At 35.3% G+C, this 22,869-nt stretch overlaps 1 protein-coding gene across 1 annotated transcript in view; it reads left to right on the top strand.

Annotated features, from left to right (window-relative positions):
* Positions 1–968: 968 nt before the first annotated feature.
* The window catches only part of LOC114324742 (proton-coupled folate transporter), an 87,220-nt gene continuing 65,319 nt past the window's right edge, over positions 969–22,869 (top strand). The window contains exons 1-3 of the mRNA XM_028272574.2: positions 969–1,134; positions 6,454–6,711; positions 18,626–18,800. Of these exons, the coding sequence (XP_028128375.1) occupies positions 1,065–1,134; positions 6,454–6,711; positions 18,626–18,800 (503 nt within the window). The 5' untranslated portion in view covers positions 969–1,064. The remainder of the gene's footprint in view (positions 1,135–6,453; positions 6,712–18,625; positions 18,801–22,869) is intronic.

Here is a 22,869-nt window from a genome sequence, read left to right on the forward strand (position 1 = left end):
TGAGTTTAGCTTTAAAAAGCGGAGTACTATTTTCTATATAGACATAAAAAGGACCTATATCACTGCTATATCACCTAAGGAAACCTAAGGAAACTTTCCCTTAAATTTTCTGTAGAATTATCCAAAGGTCTGTTACTTGCAGTTTCTTCGTTATTTTTAGATTTACCGTGACATGTGTTAATCATTTTTGATTCTAAATGTACGTATACATACAAGGGTGAACCCCGCTCCGTATAGCTGCTCAAATGGATAAGGCATACGCTCCCCTACATATAAACCGCAAACCGGTTGAATCGAAGAGGGAGAGCGCCGAGCGGAGTTCACCGACGTATCCACTACGTGGAGCTACTACACGGAGCAGGGTTCACCCTTGTATGGATACGTACCTTAATATCTAATGGTTTATCTGCAGGTCTCCCCGCATGGTTCATATTAAGTTTTTAATGGAAGCACACTTTATCACTTCGAAATGTATCCAAAAGTAAATCCCCAATGGGGTAACATAAATTTTAATAAAATTAACTTTTATATTTTTCTTGGTGACTGGGAATGACAAACTATTAATGGTCAGACGAAATGTATTTTACAATAGGTATTTTATTACAAAATATTTAAATCTTTCTCAGATGAGATAAAACCACTTGAAGGTGCATATGTTTTCAATTACAAATTTTATAAAAAGTTTAGGTTGAAAATATTTCGAATTATGATGACTAAGGAGCTAGAATCAACACCTGGCCAATCTTAACTATGGAATATTTTCATGTATAAGAATCACCTAGTAATTTTTATCAGAAAACTTAATGAAAGATTTTAAAACGAAACAATCAGTATTTGATCAAAGTAGATATTTTCAAACAATTGAGATATTTATAATCATATTAAAATAAAAATACTATTTTGCATAGTTGTTGAAAAAAGGTGGTTAAAAAATACTATACGCATGAAATTAAAGATTATCTTTTACCAATTATGATTAAGGTATATATTCCCAACATCTTAATTTTGGATGTAGTAGTTATATTAGATCTCAATCACGCTAGTTTTCTCATCTCATTTTCAAAATGGGCTGTAAGTTTTTTTTTCCTGTGGAAATTCCTGTATTACTATGTGTTATTAGTCAAGTTTTATTGGGTAAGTATATCTTTGACCAATTCTTTCCTTCTTTTTTAGTGCAGTCACTAAAGTTTTTCACCTCCGGTTTCGTTGAACCTCCATCAATTTTCAACTCGCTAAGAACCGACAAAATAACGCAAAATAAGGAAAACATAATACGTTGTGAAATAAAAAAAAGAATGTGTGTGTACTTTGTACTAACGTAAGAAGTTATAATTCTATTATATGATTTCAACGAAACAAATATACTTTCAACAGGTTATTTGTATTTTATTTAAAGATTAAACTAATTTTTACTTACTACTTTCCAAAAATTTTTATTAAAACAATAAGAAAAATAAAAAAAATTAGAAAACACACGGGGATTCGAACCGGGGACCTCTCGATCTCCGGTCACGCGCTCTACCACTGCGCTATACTCCCTTTGGTTTGACAGATTTCTCATAAATACTGACAAATTTAATAGACCAAGTGAAGTATACAAATATACTTTAAATATACTTACTATTATTATAAAATATCTTATTCCGGAAAAAGACAAATCCAAAGACACAAAAATTATAATAAATATATTTACTAAAAACACTAATAATATATACTTTTCACTCACACCTTATTTGCGCTACATAAAGATGTAGCGACTAACATACTGTCGGTGGGCGCATGCGCCAGGGAATGTAAAAATTCACCCTCGTGCCTAAAGAAGTATAACTTCAAAAAGATGAAACTAGCAGAGGTCTAAAATTATAAATAGGAACATATAAATTTTAATTTACATTACATTACATAGTTTCCCACCTTTAGATGTATCGGAGGAGTATGACAACTGTCACTGTGACAGGCGAATTTTATAAGATTCTCCTGTCACAGACGTCTAAAGATGGGAAACTATGTAATATACTGTTTAGGTTTCTATCGATAATTTTACACCTGTACTAATAGTTTCATCCCATTCTATGTCACAACGTATTGTAACGAAAGAGTTTCGAATCGGCGCAATAAACAGTCCCCGGCTTGGGAGAATTCCAACCTTCGGAATAACAGTAGCCGTGACGTCACAGAAGCGACGGCGCTGTGAGCGAAGATCTCCAGAATATTCATTAGGCCGAGGGATATGTAGACATTTCGAGAACAGGACCTATTGGATATTTAAGCGGAGCGCGCTGTTATTAGAGTTTAGTCTTAAGCTAAAGTTTGTAAAGTAAACTTGTATAAATAAATAATAAAGTCGTAAATAAATACCCGAACGCTCGTTTTTGTTACAGTGGTGTCGGTGTTCGGTAAAAATACAGTAAACTTAGTGCGATATAAATAAGTGAATTTGGAAAGACTTTAAAAGATTTTGGACTTTATTCGTCGGGAATAGTTAAAGTGCGTTGATTGTTCGGTATTCGGAAAGACTTTTAAAAGACATTTTGAAAAGTACGTGCGTGCCGACCAAAGATGTTGCTACAAGAACTGACCATAAAACAGCTCCGTGAACAATTAGAAGAGTACGAATTAGACAGCAGTGGGTGCAAGATAGTCCTACAAGCACGACTCAAGGATGTCCTCACGAAGAACGGAGATGACCCAGAGACGTTCCACTTCCAGTCAGCAGAACAAGTAATCTTATCGAAATTAAAAACGGTTTCTGAAACGATCGATGAAACTTCTAGAAAGAACAACGAAAAACTTGAAGAAGTTAGTAGCCAGAACAACGAGAAATTTGAAAGTGTTTCTCAAAAGATCGATGAAACTTCTAGAAAAAGCGACGAGAAATTTGAAAGTGTTTCTCAAGTAATTAAAGACGTTTGTAGACAGAATGACGAGAAATTTGAAGAAGTTTCTAGAACATTCGATAAGATACAGAAAAGTGTAGACGACAATAAAGAAATGTTAGAAGAGAAGATCAAATAACTAGAGACTATGGTAACCAATACGAAAGTTCTACCTTCAGTTAATGCAGTAGTTTTGGCCGTAGAAGAGAAGATCAAAGAATTAGAGAGCATGATAACCGATACAAAAGTGCAACCGTCAGTTCATGCAGTAGCTTTAGATCCTATAGTGAAAGATGAACTACCGAGAGACGAAATGTCGCATAATATGAGATTCAAATTACCACCATTTGATGTAAAGTCCTCTTGGTCTATATATCTTAGACAATTCGAAGCTATTGCGACCGCCAATCATTGGACCGAACAAGAAAAGGCTGTTTCCTTGACTGCTGCTTTGCGATGTGATGCTGCAGATATATTAAGATCAATTCCTAAGGGTCAAGAAAAATGTTACCAGACCTTGTTCACTCGTCTAGAAAAACGCTATGGAGATGCCCATCTACAACAAGTATACAAAGCACAACTGAGAAGTAGAAGTCAACGAGCAAGTGAGAATCTGCAAGGATTTGAAGCAGATGTGGCTCGTGTGGTGCGGTTGGCTTATCCAGAGGTGCCAGACAGCGTTTTAGAAGAAATTGTAGTAGACACCTTCGTCAATGGGCTGAAAGATAGTGAACTACAGAAAGCTTTACGACTAGCAAGACCGAAAGTTTTAGATGAAGCACTTGCTATTGCCTTGGAACACGAAGCAGCTAGCCAAGCTTCACGAAACAATCGAGTAATAACCGTGGAAAAAGGCAATAAGAGAAAAGATGAACGTTTGGTGGAAATGGTACGGAGGGTGATTCGTGACACGATCCCGAAGAGACGCATGAAGAGGGCTGGAAGAGTTGGTGCAAATACAGATGCTTCCTCGATACGGCCATGCGGTGAAACTTGTAATCACCGGCTTAAAGCAGATGAACAGCTTTGCCCTATGAGACGAACTACCGTCGTTAATGAGCAATGGCAACCCCAACAGTTACAAGACGCCCAATAAGACGATCCATGTATAAAAAGAGTATTGGATTGGATGCGGCAAGGTGAGGGACCTAGTTGGCAAAATATTAGTGCATGTAGTCCGGAAGTCAAGGCCTACTGGAGCCAATGGAATTGCCTGGTACTAAAAGATGATCTTCTGTATAGAACCTTTGAGAACGATGATGGTACAGAATCGAAGCTTCAGTTGATTGTACCTAAAAGTGAAGTGTCAGAAGTATTGCGTCAGTTGCATGACGGTACATCAGGTGGACACTTTGGTATTACGAAGACTCTGCAAAAGGGTCGAGAACGGTTCTATTGGGTGAACTGTAAAGATGATGTAAGAAGATGGTGCCGGAAATGTGAACTGTGTGCATCTGGTAATGGTCCAGTTGGTAAAAAGAGAGCACCCATGAGACAGTATAATGTTGGCAGTCCTATGGAAAGAGTAGCAATCGACATTGCAGCTCCATTTCCAGAAACCGATGCTGGAAATAAATACATCCTGCTAGCCATGGATTATTTTACGAAATGGACCGAGGCCTATGCATTACCGAATCAAGGAGCTGCTACCGTTGCAGAGGTACTTGTTAAAGAATTCTTCAGCCGATTTGGTGTTCCCTTGGAGATCCACTCATACCAAGGGCGAAACTTTGAGTCAGCTCTTTTCCAAAACGTTTGTAAATTGATTGGTGTCAATAAGACCAGAACAACACCCCTGCATCCTCAATCAGATGGGATGGTCGAGAGGATGAACCGAACAATGGGTAAACACTTGTCCAAAGTTGTATCTGAACATCAGCGAGATTGGGACCAACACATCCATTTATTCCTGATGGCCTACCGCTCGGCCGTAAATGAAACTACAGGCCAAACACCAACCTGCCTGATGTTGGGTCGTGAAGTTCGTTTGCCCTGCGACCTAGAGTTTGGCTGCAGACCTTCCGAGGAACATGTTGCAGGCGAAGAATACATCGACCGCCTGAAGTTACGAATGAACAACATTCATGAACTTGCCCGACAACACATCCAGATAGCCAGTGACAGAATGAAAGATCAATATGATTCTCGATGCAAGAATGAAAGCTTCGAAGTAGGTGATCTTGTCTGGCTTTATAATCCACAACGTCGTCGCGGCTTGTGTCCTAAACTGCAAAGACAATGGGAAGATCCGTATGAAGTTAAGAAGAAAATAAATGACGTAATATACAGAATTAAGAAGTTGCCAAACGGTAAACCAAAAGTTATTCACATAAATCGTCTTGCACCATATGCTGGCTCAAATGAAACAGAAGAAGCCCGAGTCCTCCAACAGGAGATGAAAGACTCCGCACAGCCAAGTTTTAATCAATTTATGTCAAATTACGCAGCGAGAAAGAGTGCTAGATTCGGCGTGACCACAGAAGTTCAGCAAGATCTGTTTGGTGTTCCAGAAAACGTCTCTCTAGCCCACTGTGTTGTCCAAGACCTCGAGATGACTAAAGGCCCCGTCTCACCATCAAATAATTGACAGTTATTTGATCAAACTTGACAGTTAGTGACACAAAGTGACAGTTAGTACGTATAGTTTGTGTCACTAGTCAAGTTTGACTGTCAAGTTTGATCAAATAACTGTCAATTATTTGATGGTGAGACGGGGCCTTAAAGGAATCTCGTCCGTATTCAATAGAAAGTTCGGCCGCCTGGACGAGTTAAGAAATCAACAACCTAAAATTGGAAGAGTACTGCGATTGGAAGATGGTACTCGATCTTTGCTCTATATGGTGACCAGGAAGTCTTATACGGACACGCCAAGCTACGAGAACATATGGCGTACTCTAACTAATTTGAAGAAAATCGTGTGTAATTATGACATCAAAGATTTGGCTTTACCAAAAATAGGCCATGCAGTAGAAAATCTGGATTGGAAGATTGTGAGAAGTATGCTTGAAGTGGTTTTCAGAGAAACTGACGTACGAATTACTGTGTGTTGCATGAACCCGAAGATGTCGGATCCTTCAAAGACAGTAGACGGTTATTTCTTCTTGAAGGGTGTATGCAAAGCTGGAGAGTCGTGTAGATTCCGCCATCCTGGGCCTTCATCTAGAGTTGCTGATCGGGACGCTCAGATCTTAAGAGGGGAGCAGTGTAACGAAAGAATTTCGAATCGGCGCAATAAGCAGTCCCCGGCTTGGGAGAATTCCAACCGTCGAAATAACAGTAGCCGTGACGTCACAGAAGCGACGGCGCTGTGAGCGAAGATCTCCAGAATATTCATTAGGCCGAGGGATATGTAGACATTTCGAGAACAGGACCTATTGGCTATTTAAGCGGAGCGCGCTGTTATTAGAGTTTAGTCTTAAGCTAAAGTTTGTAAAGTAAACTTGTATAAATTAATAATAAAGTCGTAAATAAATACCCGAACGCTCGTTTTTGTTACAGTATTATTTTTCCATCAGTTACGTTATTTTGCCGGTTATTAGCACGCTCAACATTGTATAATAATAAATATAATTTTTAGGTCCAATTTCGACGAATCTTTTTATCTACAGAACCTGTTACGTTATATTGAATTACAATAAATCGGAATGTGAACAGTTGGGAAACGAAAGTAATAATATTACCAAAAGACTGGAACCGTTAGTTCAGCCGACAGTTAATAATATTGAAACCATTATGATGATATCGGAATCGATTTTTCCAATTATATTTAGTATTTGTGTTGGAATAATATCTGATAAAATAGGACGAAAACCATTCTTAGTTCTATGTATTGCAGGTTATTATATTTATATATTTTTTTATGCATATTTCCATTTTTATATATAATACCGGTTTATAGCATCCTGCGCCTTCCGTTTCCAATTTTCCAGCCGCATCGATCTGTCCAATCGCCTGGTACTTGTCCAGGTAGTTTTCGGTCTGCCCCTTTTTCTTCTTTCCGGTGGTTGCCCTTCCAGTATCAATTTGGAAGTCGATGTTCCTCCATTCTTTGTACATACATGGCCATACCAACGAAGTTGTTTTTCTTGGATTTCTTCTATTATGTTTATTTTCCTATTCATAATATCTCGTACTTGTTTATTCGTTATGTGTGAGACTCTAGAGACGCAGGCCGATCTTCGCCAGAAGTCCATTTCCAGTGCGGGCGACTGTTTTGTTGGCTATTCAGTTGCCAAGTTTCACATCCATACAGTACTACGCTTTTAAAGATGCTATTATACAGTTGTGTTTTCTTTGATATGGTTCTTGACCAAAGAAGTGAGTTCAAAGCTCCTATTATTTTCTTTACTTTTATAATTCGTTCCTCCATTTTGAATTCTGTCCTTCCACTTTCTTGGAATCTCGCGTCAAGATATACATAATCGGAGCTTGGCTCAATAATTGGTTGTAACTCATTTTTATGTCCTCCTATACACATTATATTTGGTTTTCTCTATATTGACCTATATAGGCGAGCGGCAACTATGTACATTATACCGACCACGAAAATCAACTTTAAGGTGAATGGCCAATTTTAGTGATTCTTTATGTTTTCGAAGTCGCTGAATCTGAATATGAAGTTTATTTTTATCTAGAGTTGGTGGAACATGTTTAAAAATCAAATTTTATGGAAAAATTAGAAAAATTAATTTTGATAATTTTTTAAATTTACCTCGCTGTATATTTGTTCGCTGTAAATATTTCCTATCGCAAATTTTAATGTTATATTTGAAGTATATAGATAATAATGAGCTTTGTTTGAAATATTTAAACAAATTGAAAGAGGAGTTGTTCATTTTTAAACATTTTGTCGTCAGATTTCGTTAGTTTAATGTTAACTAAAAAAGTTGAGTGACAAACTTTTTATTTTATACTTTTAACTAACACAGCGATAATACATAATCTTTGAAGAAGTTTTCTGGTAAATTTTAAGTCAAAATATGCAACAGGAAAAAATTATGTTACTTTATAAACGAGAGGTACACTCCAAAAAATGCTTACATATTTCTCGAGATGCTGTGTGGTGTGATAACCGCGGTGTGGTGAATGGCTAATTTTTGGTCACACTGTATGCTATTGATAGTGATGAAAATAAAAATTATATTTATTTTGAATTTTATGTGGGGGAACATTAGCAAAATTCCAATTTCACCCTAAAAGTAAAAAAAAAATAAATCACATTTTTTTTTTTAGTTTAACTCGTTACAACTCTGTTTCATTTTAATATTTTTTTCTGAAATTCGTATAGTATATATTTGTTATCTTTCTAAAGACAACGGTACCTGTTTCAATCTTTCTGTCTTATTATAATAAAAGATATGAATTGTTTAAAGTAAAAGATGAATATTCCTGAATTGCAAAGTTTAATCGCAAAAATTAAGTTACAAAAGTTATAAAAAGCTTTTTAATCAAGTTTTTGTTAAAATATAGGGTACAGTGAATAAAATGTTTTATAGAAAAAAAAGGTGCGACTTTCAATTTTAAGAAAAACGTGATTTCATTTTTTTTATTATTTTCAGGTTAAAATTGCGATTTTGATAGTGTTACCCCATCTAAAATTCAAATCAAACCTCATTTTCGTTTTCAGCATGATCAAAAATATAAAGTTAGACCAAAATTAGCCATTCACCACACCGTGGTCAGTATCTCGAGAAATTACGAGTTTTTGGGGGGGGGGTGCCACTCCTTTTTTCCTTTTGCATATTTTGATTTGAAATTTTCCATAAAACTTCTTTATGAATTGTATTTTATTGGTATATTGGTTAAAATTATAAACTAAAAAGTTTGTCACTCATCTTTTTTAAATAAACAAAAAACTAACGAAATCTGACGACAAAATGTTTAAAAATTACTCCTCTTTTAATTTGTTTAAACATTTTGAACAACTCGTTGTTATCTGAATACTTCAAGGATGACACAGTAAAATTTTCAAAAGGAAATATTTACAGCGACCAAAGATACAGCGAGGTAAATATGAAAAATCATCAAAATTAATTTTTCGCATTTTTGCATAAAATTTGATTTTTGAACGTGTTACACCAATTCTAGATAAAAATAACCTCCATATTCGGATTCAGCGACTTCAAAAATTTAAGAATGATAAAATTTTGCCATTCACCCATCATGGTCGCTTTTTCGGTTTCTAAGCCTAAAAATTAGGGGGGTGCCGCTTGCCTAATAGGCCCAATTTTTTATATTCTCGACACAGCCAGTTTGTCATAAATATTAGATCATCTTTATCCTGAGCAATCAGCACTTGATCATCAGCAAAATGTAGTGTGTATAGTGTTGATTCATCATTTGGTTTTATTCCCATGCCAGAATATGATTTCCGCCATTTATTAAAAACCTCATTTAAATAGATTTTAAAGAGGGTAGGCGAAAAGCTGTATCCCTGTGGTAGTCCCTTATTCACAATGAAGCTATCGGATACTCCGATATTGTAATCGATGCTCTTCTGGTCAGCTCTTTTATTGCCGTGCATTTCTGGTGATCTGGCACCCATACTAACGTGTCATTGTTATATTCCGTCTGTCGGCTTCTTCTTAACATTCCCTGACTATCCGAGATCCCATCTTAGTTCTTCTAAGTGCACCTATCGCCGCTTGTGTATCTGTACATATTTTACTTAATTCACTTCAGTTCGAAAGCCTTTATGTTAATATCGATTGCACATTGCAATCTCTACTTTGACTTTAAATCTCTACCTGTGAAACTGTATCTGGGTACCGTATTAACAAAAATCATCAACCACTTGGTATCTTTGATTGAATTTATAATGTTCTTATGTCCGGATCCAACCATTAAGTTTCCAAGGTTTTCAGTTGCTTGCCTACCCCATTATAACCATGTACAAAAAGAGGAAGGTCCAGTAGAGCCTCCATAGCTGCTGTTACTGTGAACATTAGAGCTCCTGTGATTCAAAGGCAATCTAGTCGTTGCACCTTACTTTGTTTGAGGATTTATTGCTGCAATTTTATCAACCATACCACTGCTGTATATATGTACTTTTTGGTTTTACCACTATGTTGCAAATCCAATATAACAGGTTAATTTAATAATCGTACATTAACGTAGTCAAAAATATAAATTACTTTTACAAAATGTAGCCCATTTGCCATTTTGAATCATTACGTCACTAAAATGTTCATAAAACCTGTGTACCTTAAGGCCCATTCTCACGGTTCGATTTAAGTTGATCAACTTTATATTAGTGGATCGGAAAATCGGTCAAGTTTTTGTTCACACATTTCAAACAAAATTGAAGAAATTAGTTTTAATAAAATGGCGCCAAGTGTAGTTATACGCTCTGAGCTTCGCTGGTGGCGCTCCTAGCGGATTACTAATTCAACTTTCACCGGTAATTTTTAAATTTATTATTTAATTGTTATCGCTTAACATTTACAACGCAAAAAAGTAATTAAATTGTAATCGATTTTTTTAAGATTTTGCTAATCATTTTGACGTTCTATTGATAAAATATGAATTTTTTTCTTCGGATACTTTCACAATTATCGTGTAGATGGCGCTAAGATTTTTAGATTAAATTATAATTACATATTACATAACATTAAAAAACTTAAATTCAGTATTTAAAACGTAAGTATATTTAAGATAAAAATATATACCTCAGCTTTGACCAACTAATTACTTACTTACTTACTTAAGCCGTCCTCTTGTACCTTACGGTGTCGAGGTAAGTGGAGAAATGAGACGTCTCCATGCCTTTCGGTCGGTAGCTAGTCTTTCTGCTTCTCTCCACCCAATATTTCTTTTTCCGCAAGCCTTTCCAATATTTGCATTCCACGTTCTTGCTGGCCTGCCTCTTCTTCGCTTGTTGTCAGATGCCGCTTTCCATACCCTCTTTACAGTTCTACCTTCACTCATTCTCGCCATATGTCCGAACCATGATAACTGTTTCGTTTCAAGTCTGTCTAAGGTCCTTCCAACACCGCACCTTTCACGTATGTCTTCATTTCTTATACGATCACGTCTGGTCACCCCGGATACCGCACGTAAATATCGCATTTCGCATGCTTGGATTTTACTACGGATGTTGTCGTTCACTGTCCACGTTTCACTACCGTAGAGTAGCACCGGCTCGTATACGGTTTGAAATACTTTCATTTTTGTTTTCAGGCTTACTTCTTTCTTCCTAATAAAACTTTTATTTAGTGCATAGTATAATTTTGTTGCACTCATTACCCTGCTGTTTATTTCTGGTTCTATATTTCCTTGCCCATTCATTGTTGATCCTAGATACTTGAAGTCCTCAACTTGTGTAATGGTCTCATTATTCAACTTAACATTTATATTTTCTTGTGTTTTCGATATTACTAAAGCTTCTGTTTTTTCAATATTTATTCTCATCCCAAATTTCTTAAATGCTTCATTCCAAACATTCACATTTACTTGCAAGTCTTTTTCTGATTTTGCCACAATAACCAGGTCATCGGCATATATCAACTCTGACACGCAAACTTGTTGAAGTTTATACACCCCAACCCTAGTTCTTTTTACCTTACCCCTGCATTCTTTTGCAATTTCGTCCATTAGAGTGATAAATAACAAAGGACTCAGAACACCACCTTGTCTTACACCTGTCCTTGTGTAGAATTCAAGAGATGAGCAATTGTTCGTTCTTACATTATTACGTGTACATTTATATATACTCTTTATTGCTTGGATTAACTTCGGTTTCACATTTCTACGGTTTAATATTTCCCAGATCTTGTTACGTGGCGCCCGATCAAATGCTTTTTCCAAGTCCACAAAACAGAGATACAACTTACTGTTATGCTCTAGGGCTTTTTCTGATAACTGTCTCACCGTGAATATGAGATCGGTTGTACCTCGCCCTGGCCTAAAGCCGCATTGGCTGTCATCCAGTGTGGCCTCGATCTTTTCTCGCAGCTTTTTCTCTAGTATTATTTCGTAGATTTTACTAGCAACTACCAACAATGATATTCCTCTATAGTTAGAACACTTATGTTTATCGCCTTTTTTGTGTAATGGTAGAATAGTTGCAAGCGTCCAATCTCTAGGTATGCATCCGGTACGCCAACAGCTCCTTATGATCTTCCATAGTAATTGTAATCCTTCTCCTTCCATATATTTAATTAGCTCAGCCTTAATATTATCGTGTCCTGCAGCCTTGCCATTTTTTAATTTTAAAATTGCTTCCCTGTATTCTTCGTATGTTATGTCATCATCATCTTGTTGTTCATTTAAATTGTACTCCTCCCTGTCATTCTCTATTTCGTTGTTGTCTCCCATTAATAACTCCATAAAATGTTCTCGCCATCTTTCGGTAATCTCTTCATTTTTTAATAATATGTTACCATCTTTGTCCTCTAAACCTGTTAATCCGTTTGATTTTTTTTTGTCTTAGATTTTTTAAAGTCCTATAAAGCAACTTCGCATTCCCCTTACTATCACTTTCCATTTTATTTCCAAATTCTTCCCATTGTCGATTCTTAGCTTCTTTAATTTTATTTTTAACCAGTATTCTCTGTTCCTTATATTCTTGATAATTACTTTCACTTTTATTACTTATATACTTTTTCCACAATTTTTTCTTCTTCGAAACTTCCAATTTTATGTCATTATTCCACCAAGCTGTACCTTTCAGATATCTTCCTTTCGTTACCCCACATACTTTACTCCCAGTTGCGTACACCAGCTTCTTAAAAGTGTTCCATAATATTTCTATATCCTCCTCATTTTTCCAATTTGTTTTTCGTATTTCTTCATTTAATTTACGACAGTATTCTTTCCTAATATTTTCAGACTGAAGTTTGTATACTTTAATACTTGGTTGTTCGTAGCGATTTTCTTCATTTTTAATATTAAATGCCTGTTCTCTCCTTGTCTTTACTTTAGTTTCAACGAGAAAATGATCCGAGCTGATCTCATAGCCTCTTTTAACACGCACGTCCGCTATTTCATTTTTGTATCTGTTCTGTACTAATACTAGGTCAATAACGGATTTTTCGTTCCGCGAATCCATCACTCGTGTGTATTTATGAATCTCCTTGTGTTGAAAAAATGTGTTACTAACTTGCATATCATTCATGATGCAAAACTCGATGACTCTTTGTCCATTATTATTCCTGACCATTTCTCCATATGGTCCTATAGGGTAGTCATATTCATTGCTTGACCCCACTCGCCCATTAAAATCGCCTACTATTATGACCTTATGATTTATTTGGTCCATTTCGTCCTGCAATTGTTCCCAGAAGCTATCTTTGAGTTCCTTGGCTTCATTTTCCGATGGTCCATACCCAACAATAATTGTTGTCTTCTCGTTTTTACTCATATCTATTCTAAGGAGTCTTTCCGAAATATTTTTCCATCTAGTGATATTTTTATGCTCATTTCTGTGAACCATTAGGGCAACTCCTGCCCTCGCACGTTCTGACTCAGTAACACCTCCAAAAATCATGTAGTGCTCATTTCTCATTTTAATACATCCACTACCTTTTCTCTTTGTTTCAGTTAATGCTAAAAAATCCATTTTTGTGTTTTCAAACTCATCAATAAGTTCCTCTTCTTTACCATTTAGACTTTGTATATTCCACAACCCAATTTTCCATTACTTATTTTGCTTTTCATTTTTTGCATTCATAGTTCTTTCATTGTCTGTATTTTTACGGTTTAGTTTTTGCATATTTTTGTCAAGACTCGCATCGATTTTGTTATATTTTCTCATGTCCATAATCTGTGCCATGTTCGTATCCATATCCATCCTCGAATTTGCATTAACTAGTAGTTTTTTAAACCAGTTGCTGCTACATTATCTCTGACTATTTCTATATTATTCGTACTATGGTTCCATCTCCATTTGGTGTCTTCAATAACGATAAAACCATAACCCATTTTTATTCTTTTGCCATTTGCCTTTTCTTTTGCTGCTATATGTCTAAGATTTTTCTGCATCTCAATCTCTTTAAGTGTTAAATCGCATTCAATGTATACGCGGTGTTGTCTATAACTTCTAAGATTACTTTTTGCTTTTAGTACTCTTAGTTTGTCTTCAAACTTACTAAACTCAATAATGCACATATTGTCGTTGATCTTTTGTACCTTATTTAACTCTGCCATTATTCGTAGCTCTTTATTTAAAAAGTTTCCTATTTCATTCTTAAGCTGTTCCATATCAGACGTACTTATTGGCAAACCCTTCATTATTAAATTATTTTTCTTTCTTTCTTTTTGGCAGATTTCTAAAGTTAGCTCTAATTTATCCATTTTTTGTTTCATACTCATCATTTCCTTTTTTAAATTTTCATTTTCTTGAATTATTTGTTTAATCTTTTCTTTGTACTCGCTATTCTCTTTTCTGAGTTCTTTCATTTCTCCTACCAACTCACCTACCATGTTTTTTATATCCTCTAGTTCCTTATCTTTCTTTTTATTATCAGTTATTAACGTTTTCATCAGTTCCGTAATTTCATTCTCTCTACCTCCAGCATTCTTTGTATCGGGAGATCGATATACTTTTCTGCTCTTACTAAAGATTCCGTCAAATTCATTTCCTTTCCTTTTACCATCCTCTGATAAATAAGTGTCGCTGCCGCTGTCAGTCATCTTAATTTCAATTACTATTATAATTAATTGTTTGACTGTATTTTACTGGTATTCCTATTTCTATCTGAATGTTGTTTGTTTTTATTTATAAAATAAATATATGTTTTGCAATCAATTTGCTATTTACAGTAAAGGTTTAATTCAAATTGTTTATGCACGAGGAATTTGACACCGATTTCAACTAGGTCAAATTTATAAAACCATTACTAATTAAAAAATCACTTACCGCTCGCAAAATGTTAAATCAAAATCCTTCTGTGTCCTTTGTACACAAACAACATTCACAACACTAAATAATCCTAAATCAATCCTAAATCACTTTTAAATCAATTTACCAACTAATATTTTTTATAATTAATGTTTTTAATTTTAATTTTAAATTAATCACTTCGACATTTATGTCAAATTTCCGGTAAACGTTTACAGACTTGCCACTACTGGCGCTCGCGAATTTGTAAATATCCCCTCTACGTACGAGCTCACAGCGTATACGCAAAGTATAAATATTATTAATAGTTTACTGATTCAGCAACTCACGAAAATGATGTCAAGATGGAATAAAGAACATAAAAAACGTCGTTTTTGAATACGAAATTGGATTAAAAGAAGAACTGAATGTGGTGGGTCAGAAACTCTGCTAAAAGAACTTGCTTTGGAAGATAGTGAAGGATACAAAGATCTGAACATAACACTCTCTGACCACTTTAAACTCATTTTGTTGATTTGAAGGATAAATGTTTACGCAGACTGACGAGATAATATTGATTCAAGTCGACCAACAAATGTTCATACGTTTCAAACGTGATTCAACTGGTCTGAAAAATGTCAAGTTCTTTTTATTTTTGGTTTCGCTGCAAGGCGATTACCAGCACGATTTATAGGCGATCTTGATGTAGTCTGGCTTTAAGCCATACCAAAATCGCTGACTATGTTCTTGTAAGAAGCTTTTGATGAGGTGTGATATAATTAAATGAAATTGATTGGGTCAGGTTAAGTATGATTGAAACATAAATTAAATGACAAATAGCAACATATTTATATACCACGAATACATATAAACAGTTGAGCCTTGCAATTTGTAAGCTTACTTTGTTAATTGCTAGAAAACGCATTGCAGTTTACAAGCTTATTTGGTTAATTGCCAGAAAACGCATAATTCCATTGACTGATTCTTCCATTAAGGAACTTAGAGTATTGTATATAGAGAGCGGTGTTTTGAAGTTCATGGAAATGAATTTTGTGTATATATCAAAATTAGGAATCACGGCAAGGCAGGATACGAATCACCAAGCCAAGGCAGGATACGAAGCAATACTACGGTCTTTGGATCTACAAATGAAGCTCAAGATGATATGCTTGAATTAGCAACAGCACTAGACCTGGCGATTGTTAACACATTCTTTAAAAAGAGAGAAACTCATCTTATAACGTAAAAAGTGGACAACATCAATCCCAAATAGACTATTTCATGATAAGGAAACAGTCTTTCATGATAAGACATACGTGAATGCAAGGACTGCAAGGTAATAGTTAGTGAGACAGTAAGCCAACAACATAAGCTGCTTGTTCTGGACATTGAAGTAAAAAGGGAAGCTAAACCAAAATATCGGGGAGGACCACAAAAAATAAAGTGGTGGATGCTAAAAGATGAGAAGGAATGCCTATTCAGGGAAAGAATAGTAGACAAAATTTGTTGGAACATGAAAGGAAACCCTAATACAATTTGGACAAAAATGGCCAGTAGTACTAGAGAGACTGCTATTGAAATACTTGGAAAAACGTCCGGAAAAAAGTTTGAGGATAAAGAGACTTGGTGGTGGTCAAACGAATTACAAGGAAAAATAAAAGAGAAGGGAAAATTATATAAAATGTGGCAAGAAACCAGATCCGACACAGATCTTCAAAACTATATGGTGGCGAAAAAGGAAGCGAAAGTAGCAGTAGCAAAAGCCAAAGCAGAAGCGTATTCAAACCTATACGATCAACTTGGGAAGGCGAAACGAAGATATATAAAATAGCCCAACAGAGAGCAAAGAAACCAAAATATTTTAATCAGATTAGATGTATCCGAGATGAAAATAATAAAATACTAGTTCACGAAAAGGATGTCAAAAGGAGATGGAGAAAGTACTTTGACAGCTCATTAAATGAAGAATTTGACAGACAGCCTGTAGAGTCAACGGAGACAGTAGAAGCAATGGTCACCAAAATAACAAACGAGGAAGTGACTCAAGCGCTTCAAAAAATAAAGAAAGGAAAAGCGGTAGGACCAGATGATATTCCTGGGGAAGTATGGAGAGCATTAGGAGAGAAAGGAACAAAGTAGCTAGCAAGTTTATTTAATAGAATTATGGAAGTTGGACAAATGACAGACGAATGGAGAAGCAGTATACTAGTACCTGTCTACAAAAGCAAGGGAGATATACAACAATGTACAAACTACAGGGCTATAAAACTGCTTAGCCACACCATGAAAATATGGGAAAGAGTTATTGATAGACGGATACGTGAAGAGACCGAAATATCCAAAAATCAATTTGGCTTTATGCAGGCCAGATCAACAACACATGCAATTTTCATTATAAGGCAGTTGATGGAAAAATACAGGAGTAAAGAAACAAACGCTCATATGGTATTCATTGATCTTGAGAAAGCATATGATAGAGTTCCTCGAGAGATTCTGTGGTGGGCACTTAATAGGAAAGGAGTCCCTGGTGAATATGTAAAGATTGTGAGGAATATGTATGAGGGAGTAACGACTAGTGTTAGGACAGGAGTGAGAGAGACTGATAAATTTCATGTGAAAGTAGGATTGCACCAAGGCTCGGTGCTTAGTCCTTATTTATTCTCATTAGTTTTGGACCAGATAACAGCGAAACTACAGGGTAACATTCCATGGTGCTTAATGTATGCTGATGATGTCGTGTTAGTAGGAAATAGTAAAAGAGACTTAGAACAAAAACTGGAACAGTGGAGATAAGCTCTGGAGGAAAAAGGTTTAAAACTTAGTAGGCCAAAGACAGAGTATTTGCAATGTTCATTTAAAGATGGAGTTACTACAAATAAAATGGTATCTTTGGATGGTGAACTGATTGTAAAAAGCAATATTTTTAAGAACCTGGGATCGGTATTACAGAGTAATGGAGACATAGATGGAGATGCATGCAGTAGAATTAGGGCTGGATGGATGAAGTGGAAGGAAGCGAGTGTGTGCTGTGTGACAGGAATAGTCCAATGAAGTTGAAGGGAAAATTCTATAAAACAGCCATAAGACCGGCTATGATGTACGGAACTGAATGTTGGGCAGTGAAAAAGAAAGAGAAACAACGAGTGCATGTGGCGGAAATGAGAATGCTTAGATGGATGAGTGCAGTGACAAAAAAGATAAAATTAAAAATGAGTATATTAGGGGAAGTCTAGGTGTGGCACCAATTGATGCCAAAATGAGAGAGCATAGGTTGAGATCGTTTGGTCATGTTCAACGTCGAGACGCTAATTACCCAATACAAAGAATTGCTGAAGTGCATATTCCTGGAAGGAGTAGCAGAGGAAGACCAAAGAAGACGATTAGGCAGGATATGTTGGTAAAGGAGATTAATATTAATATGACCCAAGATAGAACTGTATGGACAAATGCAATTAGGGAAGCCGACCCCGCATAGGGATAAGACAAAGAGAATGATGATGATGATCAAAATTAGGAATCACATTAATCGGACATTCAAAAAAGATATGGTTTAGATCCTCGAGACGACCACATTCACAAAAAGGATTATCTTTTATATTCATTTTATACAGACGTTGTTTTATTAAACAATGGCCCGTGCGCATTCTAATGATGGTGGTAGTGTGTCTTCTATTGACTTGATCAATCTTTTGTTGAATCGACAAAAGTTGACCAATTAAAATTGAAACATATGTTCTTACAGCTATTATCATTCGACGATTTTAGTGGATCCACTAAAGTTGATCAACTAAAATCGAACCGTGAGAATGCGCCTTTAGTTATCCGATTGTCTAACTAAGTAATGATTTATGTGGATACCAAAGTATAATTAATCAGAACACAGCACCAATACCCCTCAAATACGATCATTATCATACTTTATCATTTTTAGGGCTTACAGTATCAAATGCTCTAAATACATTGGTTGCGCATTTTGAAAATATTTCACCTTGGTTTTTTATTGCAACATCAATGCCGTCAGTCTTGACTGGATCGTTTGGTACAGTATCTCTTATAGCAGGCATGATTTTGGCAGATACAACAACTCCAAAGACAAGGGTTGTTAGGTAAATATGATTTTAAGCCTTGGTATCATGTATAAGAACTAACATAACTAACTAACTAATCGTATTAACGCACCTGATTCTATCAAATAATTTGTTTGTAATTTTTTGTTTAAGGGCATGGGCGCAAATATTTTACGGCTATCCCTACGTTTTCTGTCTTGCACGGCAAATTACGTGTAGTAAAATTCTCACTGGTATGGATATGTAAACATTACTTGACAAATGTCATCATTAACTTTAAAGAGATGGCTTTTGAATGTTCTTTAATAACTGTTACTTGTATAATTACATCATTAATTCAGTTAATTAATATATTATGATAATTTGTTCACTAACTATGTATTTAGTGGTTGTAATAATTTATATACTGTACAACAAAAACTAATACTCAATCGATAAAAGAGGAAAAGTGATAAAGTGATTTTTTTAATAATATATTGTTATTATGAAACGCTTACAATTTTGAACTTCTTTAACAACAAAACACTTGGATCACAGTATATATCCTGCTGTATTCTCTGCTTGGATCTTCCATAAATAATAAACAATTAATAACTTTTTATTAAGTTCACGTCTTAAACCAAATATTATCAAATACACTATCAATATTATTTAATTAACAACTCAAGATATTCCCGATGCCATGTCAAATATTTAAAATTGTCACTGTCTGGTCACCATTAATCTATTCGACTCGGTGCGTTGTATAACAAAGATAGCGAAAGTTCGATTTGGAAACAATTATCACGAACATGGTGTCCACTTTTTTTTTTTCGAATCCTGAAAAAACTAATAAATATTTTTAAAAAATTTAAACGCAGAACGAAAGACTAAATTATTATCGAGGGCCGAAAGTCCCTTAGAATAAATAAAAAGTTTCTTTTGAATGAGATATTTGAAATTAAAAATCACACTACATTTTCTAATAGTTTGTCACCCCTGTAACTTATTAAAATAAACATTACAGAAGTTTTCAGGGACTTTCGGCCCTCGGTAAGAACGTAAGCTTTTATTCTGCGTTTAAAATTTTCAAAAATACTTATTAGTTTTCTCAGGATTCGAAAAAAATTAATCCCATTTAAACAGCATTGGAGCCGAAACTACGTACCCATCCAATTAATGCTGTCAATAAAAAAATATGCTATACAGTGCCTCCATAAAGTAACGCATAAATTTATTATTTCGTAAACCGGCGACTTTAAGGAAAAATCCCAACACAGGTCAATTTTTATTTTTAATTTCCGATTTTTTGGCATATATTTCATACTAGTGATGTCATCCATCTGGGCGTGATGACGTAATCGATAATTTTTTTTTAATGAGAATAGGGGTCATGTGATAGCTCATTTGAAAGGGTATTCAATTCTCTATTCCATAATATAAACATTAACATAATTATTTATACAAGGTGTTCAAAAAAACATTTTTTAATTAAAATAATTGAAACAAAAAGACGAAGCAAGTTTTCAATCCTAATAGTAAATTAATAATGTTGAAAAATATTAAAAATCACTAAAAGATTTTTAAATTGAAAACTTATTGGTATATTTTCATGGTAACACCTCCAAGACTTCTATAATTTGCAAGTCATATGGATGCTGCAGTGAAGACGAGAGGGAAGGAATTCTACACTTTGCAATTCACATCCCCCGTCTGCAGCCGGCAAAGTTCCAACTGAAAGATGCACCTGGTTACTCTACGGAGTAATACGAAAATAAAATAAAAATGTGTACCATTTTTATTCGGTTGCGATGCGAAGGCAAACCAATCTTACTTTTTAATTAGAATACGGAGTGCAGTCCAGTTCCTTTAACCGCGATTTTCTGCTCTTATTGGAGCTTCATCAGAAGAAACGTAGGCACTGTTCTCCATACTCCAACTAAATTGCATCGAGAGGTTTTCCCACACATGGCAACCAAATGGATGATAATAGGTGGCTAGCGCCATCTGGCAATTGAAAGACGAAGCAAGTTTTCAGTCCTAATAGTAAATTAATAATATTGAAAAATATTAAAAATCACTAAAAGATTTTTAAATTGAAAACTTATTGGTACATTTTCATGGTAACACCTCCAAGACTTCTATAATTTGCAAGTCATATGGATGCTGCAGTAAAGACGAGAGGGAAGGAATTCTACACTTTGCAATTCACATCCCCCGTCTGCAGCCGGCAAAGTTCCAACTGAAAGATGCACCTGGTTACTCTACAGAGTAATACGAAAATAAAATAAAAATGTGTACCATTTTTATTCGGTTGCGATGCGAAGGCAAACCAATCTTACTTTTTAATTAGAATACGGAGTGCAGTCCAGTTCCTTTAACCGCGATTTGGACTGCACTCCGTATTCTAAGTAAAAAGTAAGATTGGTTTGCCTTCGCATCGCAACCGAATAAAAATGGTACACATTTTTATTTTATTTTCGTATTACTCCGTAGAGTAACCAGGTGCATCTTTCAGTTGGAACTTTGCCGGCTGCAGACGGGGGATGTGAATTGCAAAGTGTAGAATTCCTTCCCTCTCGTCTTCGCTGCAGCATCCATATGACTTGCAAATTATAGAAGTCTTGGAGGTGTTACCATGAAAATGTACCAATAAGTTTTCAATTTAAAAATCTTTTAGTGATTTTTAATATTTTTCAATATTATTAATTTACTATTAGGATTGAAAACTTGCTTCGTCTTTCAATTGCCAGATGGCGCTAGCCACCTATTATCATCCATTTGGTTGCGATGTGTGGGAAAACCTCTCGATGCAATTTAGTTGGAGTATGGAGAACAGTGCCTACGTTTCTTCTGATGAAGCTCCAATAAGAGCAGAAAATCGCGGTTAAAGGAACTGGACTGCACTCCGTATTCTAATTAAAAAGTAAGATTGGTTTGCCTTCGCATCGCAACCGAATGAAAATGGTACACATTTTTATTTTATTTTGCACTCTACACTCTACTCCGTAGAGTAACCAGGTGCATCTTTCAGTTGGAACTTTGCCGGCTGCAGACGGGGGATGTGAATTGCAAAGTGTAGAATTCCTTCCCTCTCGTCTTCACTGCAGCATCCATATGACTTGCAAATTATAGAAGTCTTGGAGGTGTTACCATGAAAATGTACCAATAAGTTTTCAATTTAAAAATCTTTTAGTGATTTTTAATATTTTTCAATATTATTAATTTACTATTAGGATTGAAAACTTGCTTCGTCTTTCAATTGCCAGATGGCGCTAGCCACCTATTATCATCCATTTGGTTGCGATGTGTGGGAAAACCTCTCGATGCAATTTAGTTGGAGTATGGAGAACAGTGCCTACGTTTCTTCTGATGAAGCTCCAATAAGAGCAGAAAATCGCGGTTAAAGGAACTGGACTGCACTCCGTATTCTAATTAAAAAGTAAGATTGGTTTGCCTTCGCATCGCAACCGAATAAAAATTAAAAATGATACACATTTTTATTTTTTTTTTTTAACAAAAAGAATGTACAGTGGAACCCCGATAAGTCGGCCCCCGATAACCCGGAAGTCCGGCTAACCCGGACCGATTTTCATCAGATAAACATTTTGATTTTCAATATTTTGTATTTTGACAACGACCCGATTTGGGCGTCGAAACGTTAATAAAATTATTTTTCAATTTAATTGTGGCTTATTTCCCATCAAAATAGTTAATTATCAGACAAACCTTTCAACAATAAAAATGTATGTAATATAATATTTGAGAGATGTGTATGTGTGTAATTTGAACTATACGATAGTCGATAGTAAAAATGACTCATAGCACACGCCGCAGAAACAACAGGCACCTGTGTGTAGTACCTATTCCCTTTTTATTTCAAACTGTCTTAGCATTGTTTAGGAAATACTATTTAAAAAATTCTTTTATAAACAATGGTCTTTAGTTTTCACTGTTCTTAAATAACATTACATCGTTGTGACTGTATTGTGTGTCTTGTATTGTTCGCTTCCGTTTGCTTACGTTTGTGTTTGGTGTTTTTTTTTCAGTAATTTTGATGTGTAGGTACTGTGCATATTTATACATATATTTCATGTTATTTCAATTCTAACGGAGTTTATCTGTAAGT

The sequence above is a fragment of the Diabrotica virgifera genome, chromosome 1 (assembly GCF_917563875.1).
Source record: "Diabrotica virgifera virgifera chromosome 1, PGI_DIABVI_V3a".
Classification (NCBI taxonomy): Eukaryota; Metazoa; Arthropoda; class Insecta; order Coleoptera; family Chrysomelidae; genus Diabrotica; species Diabrotica virgifera.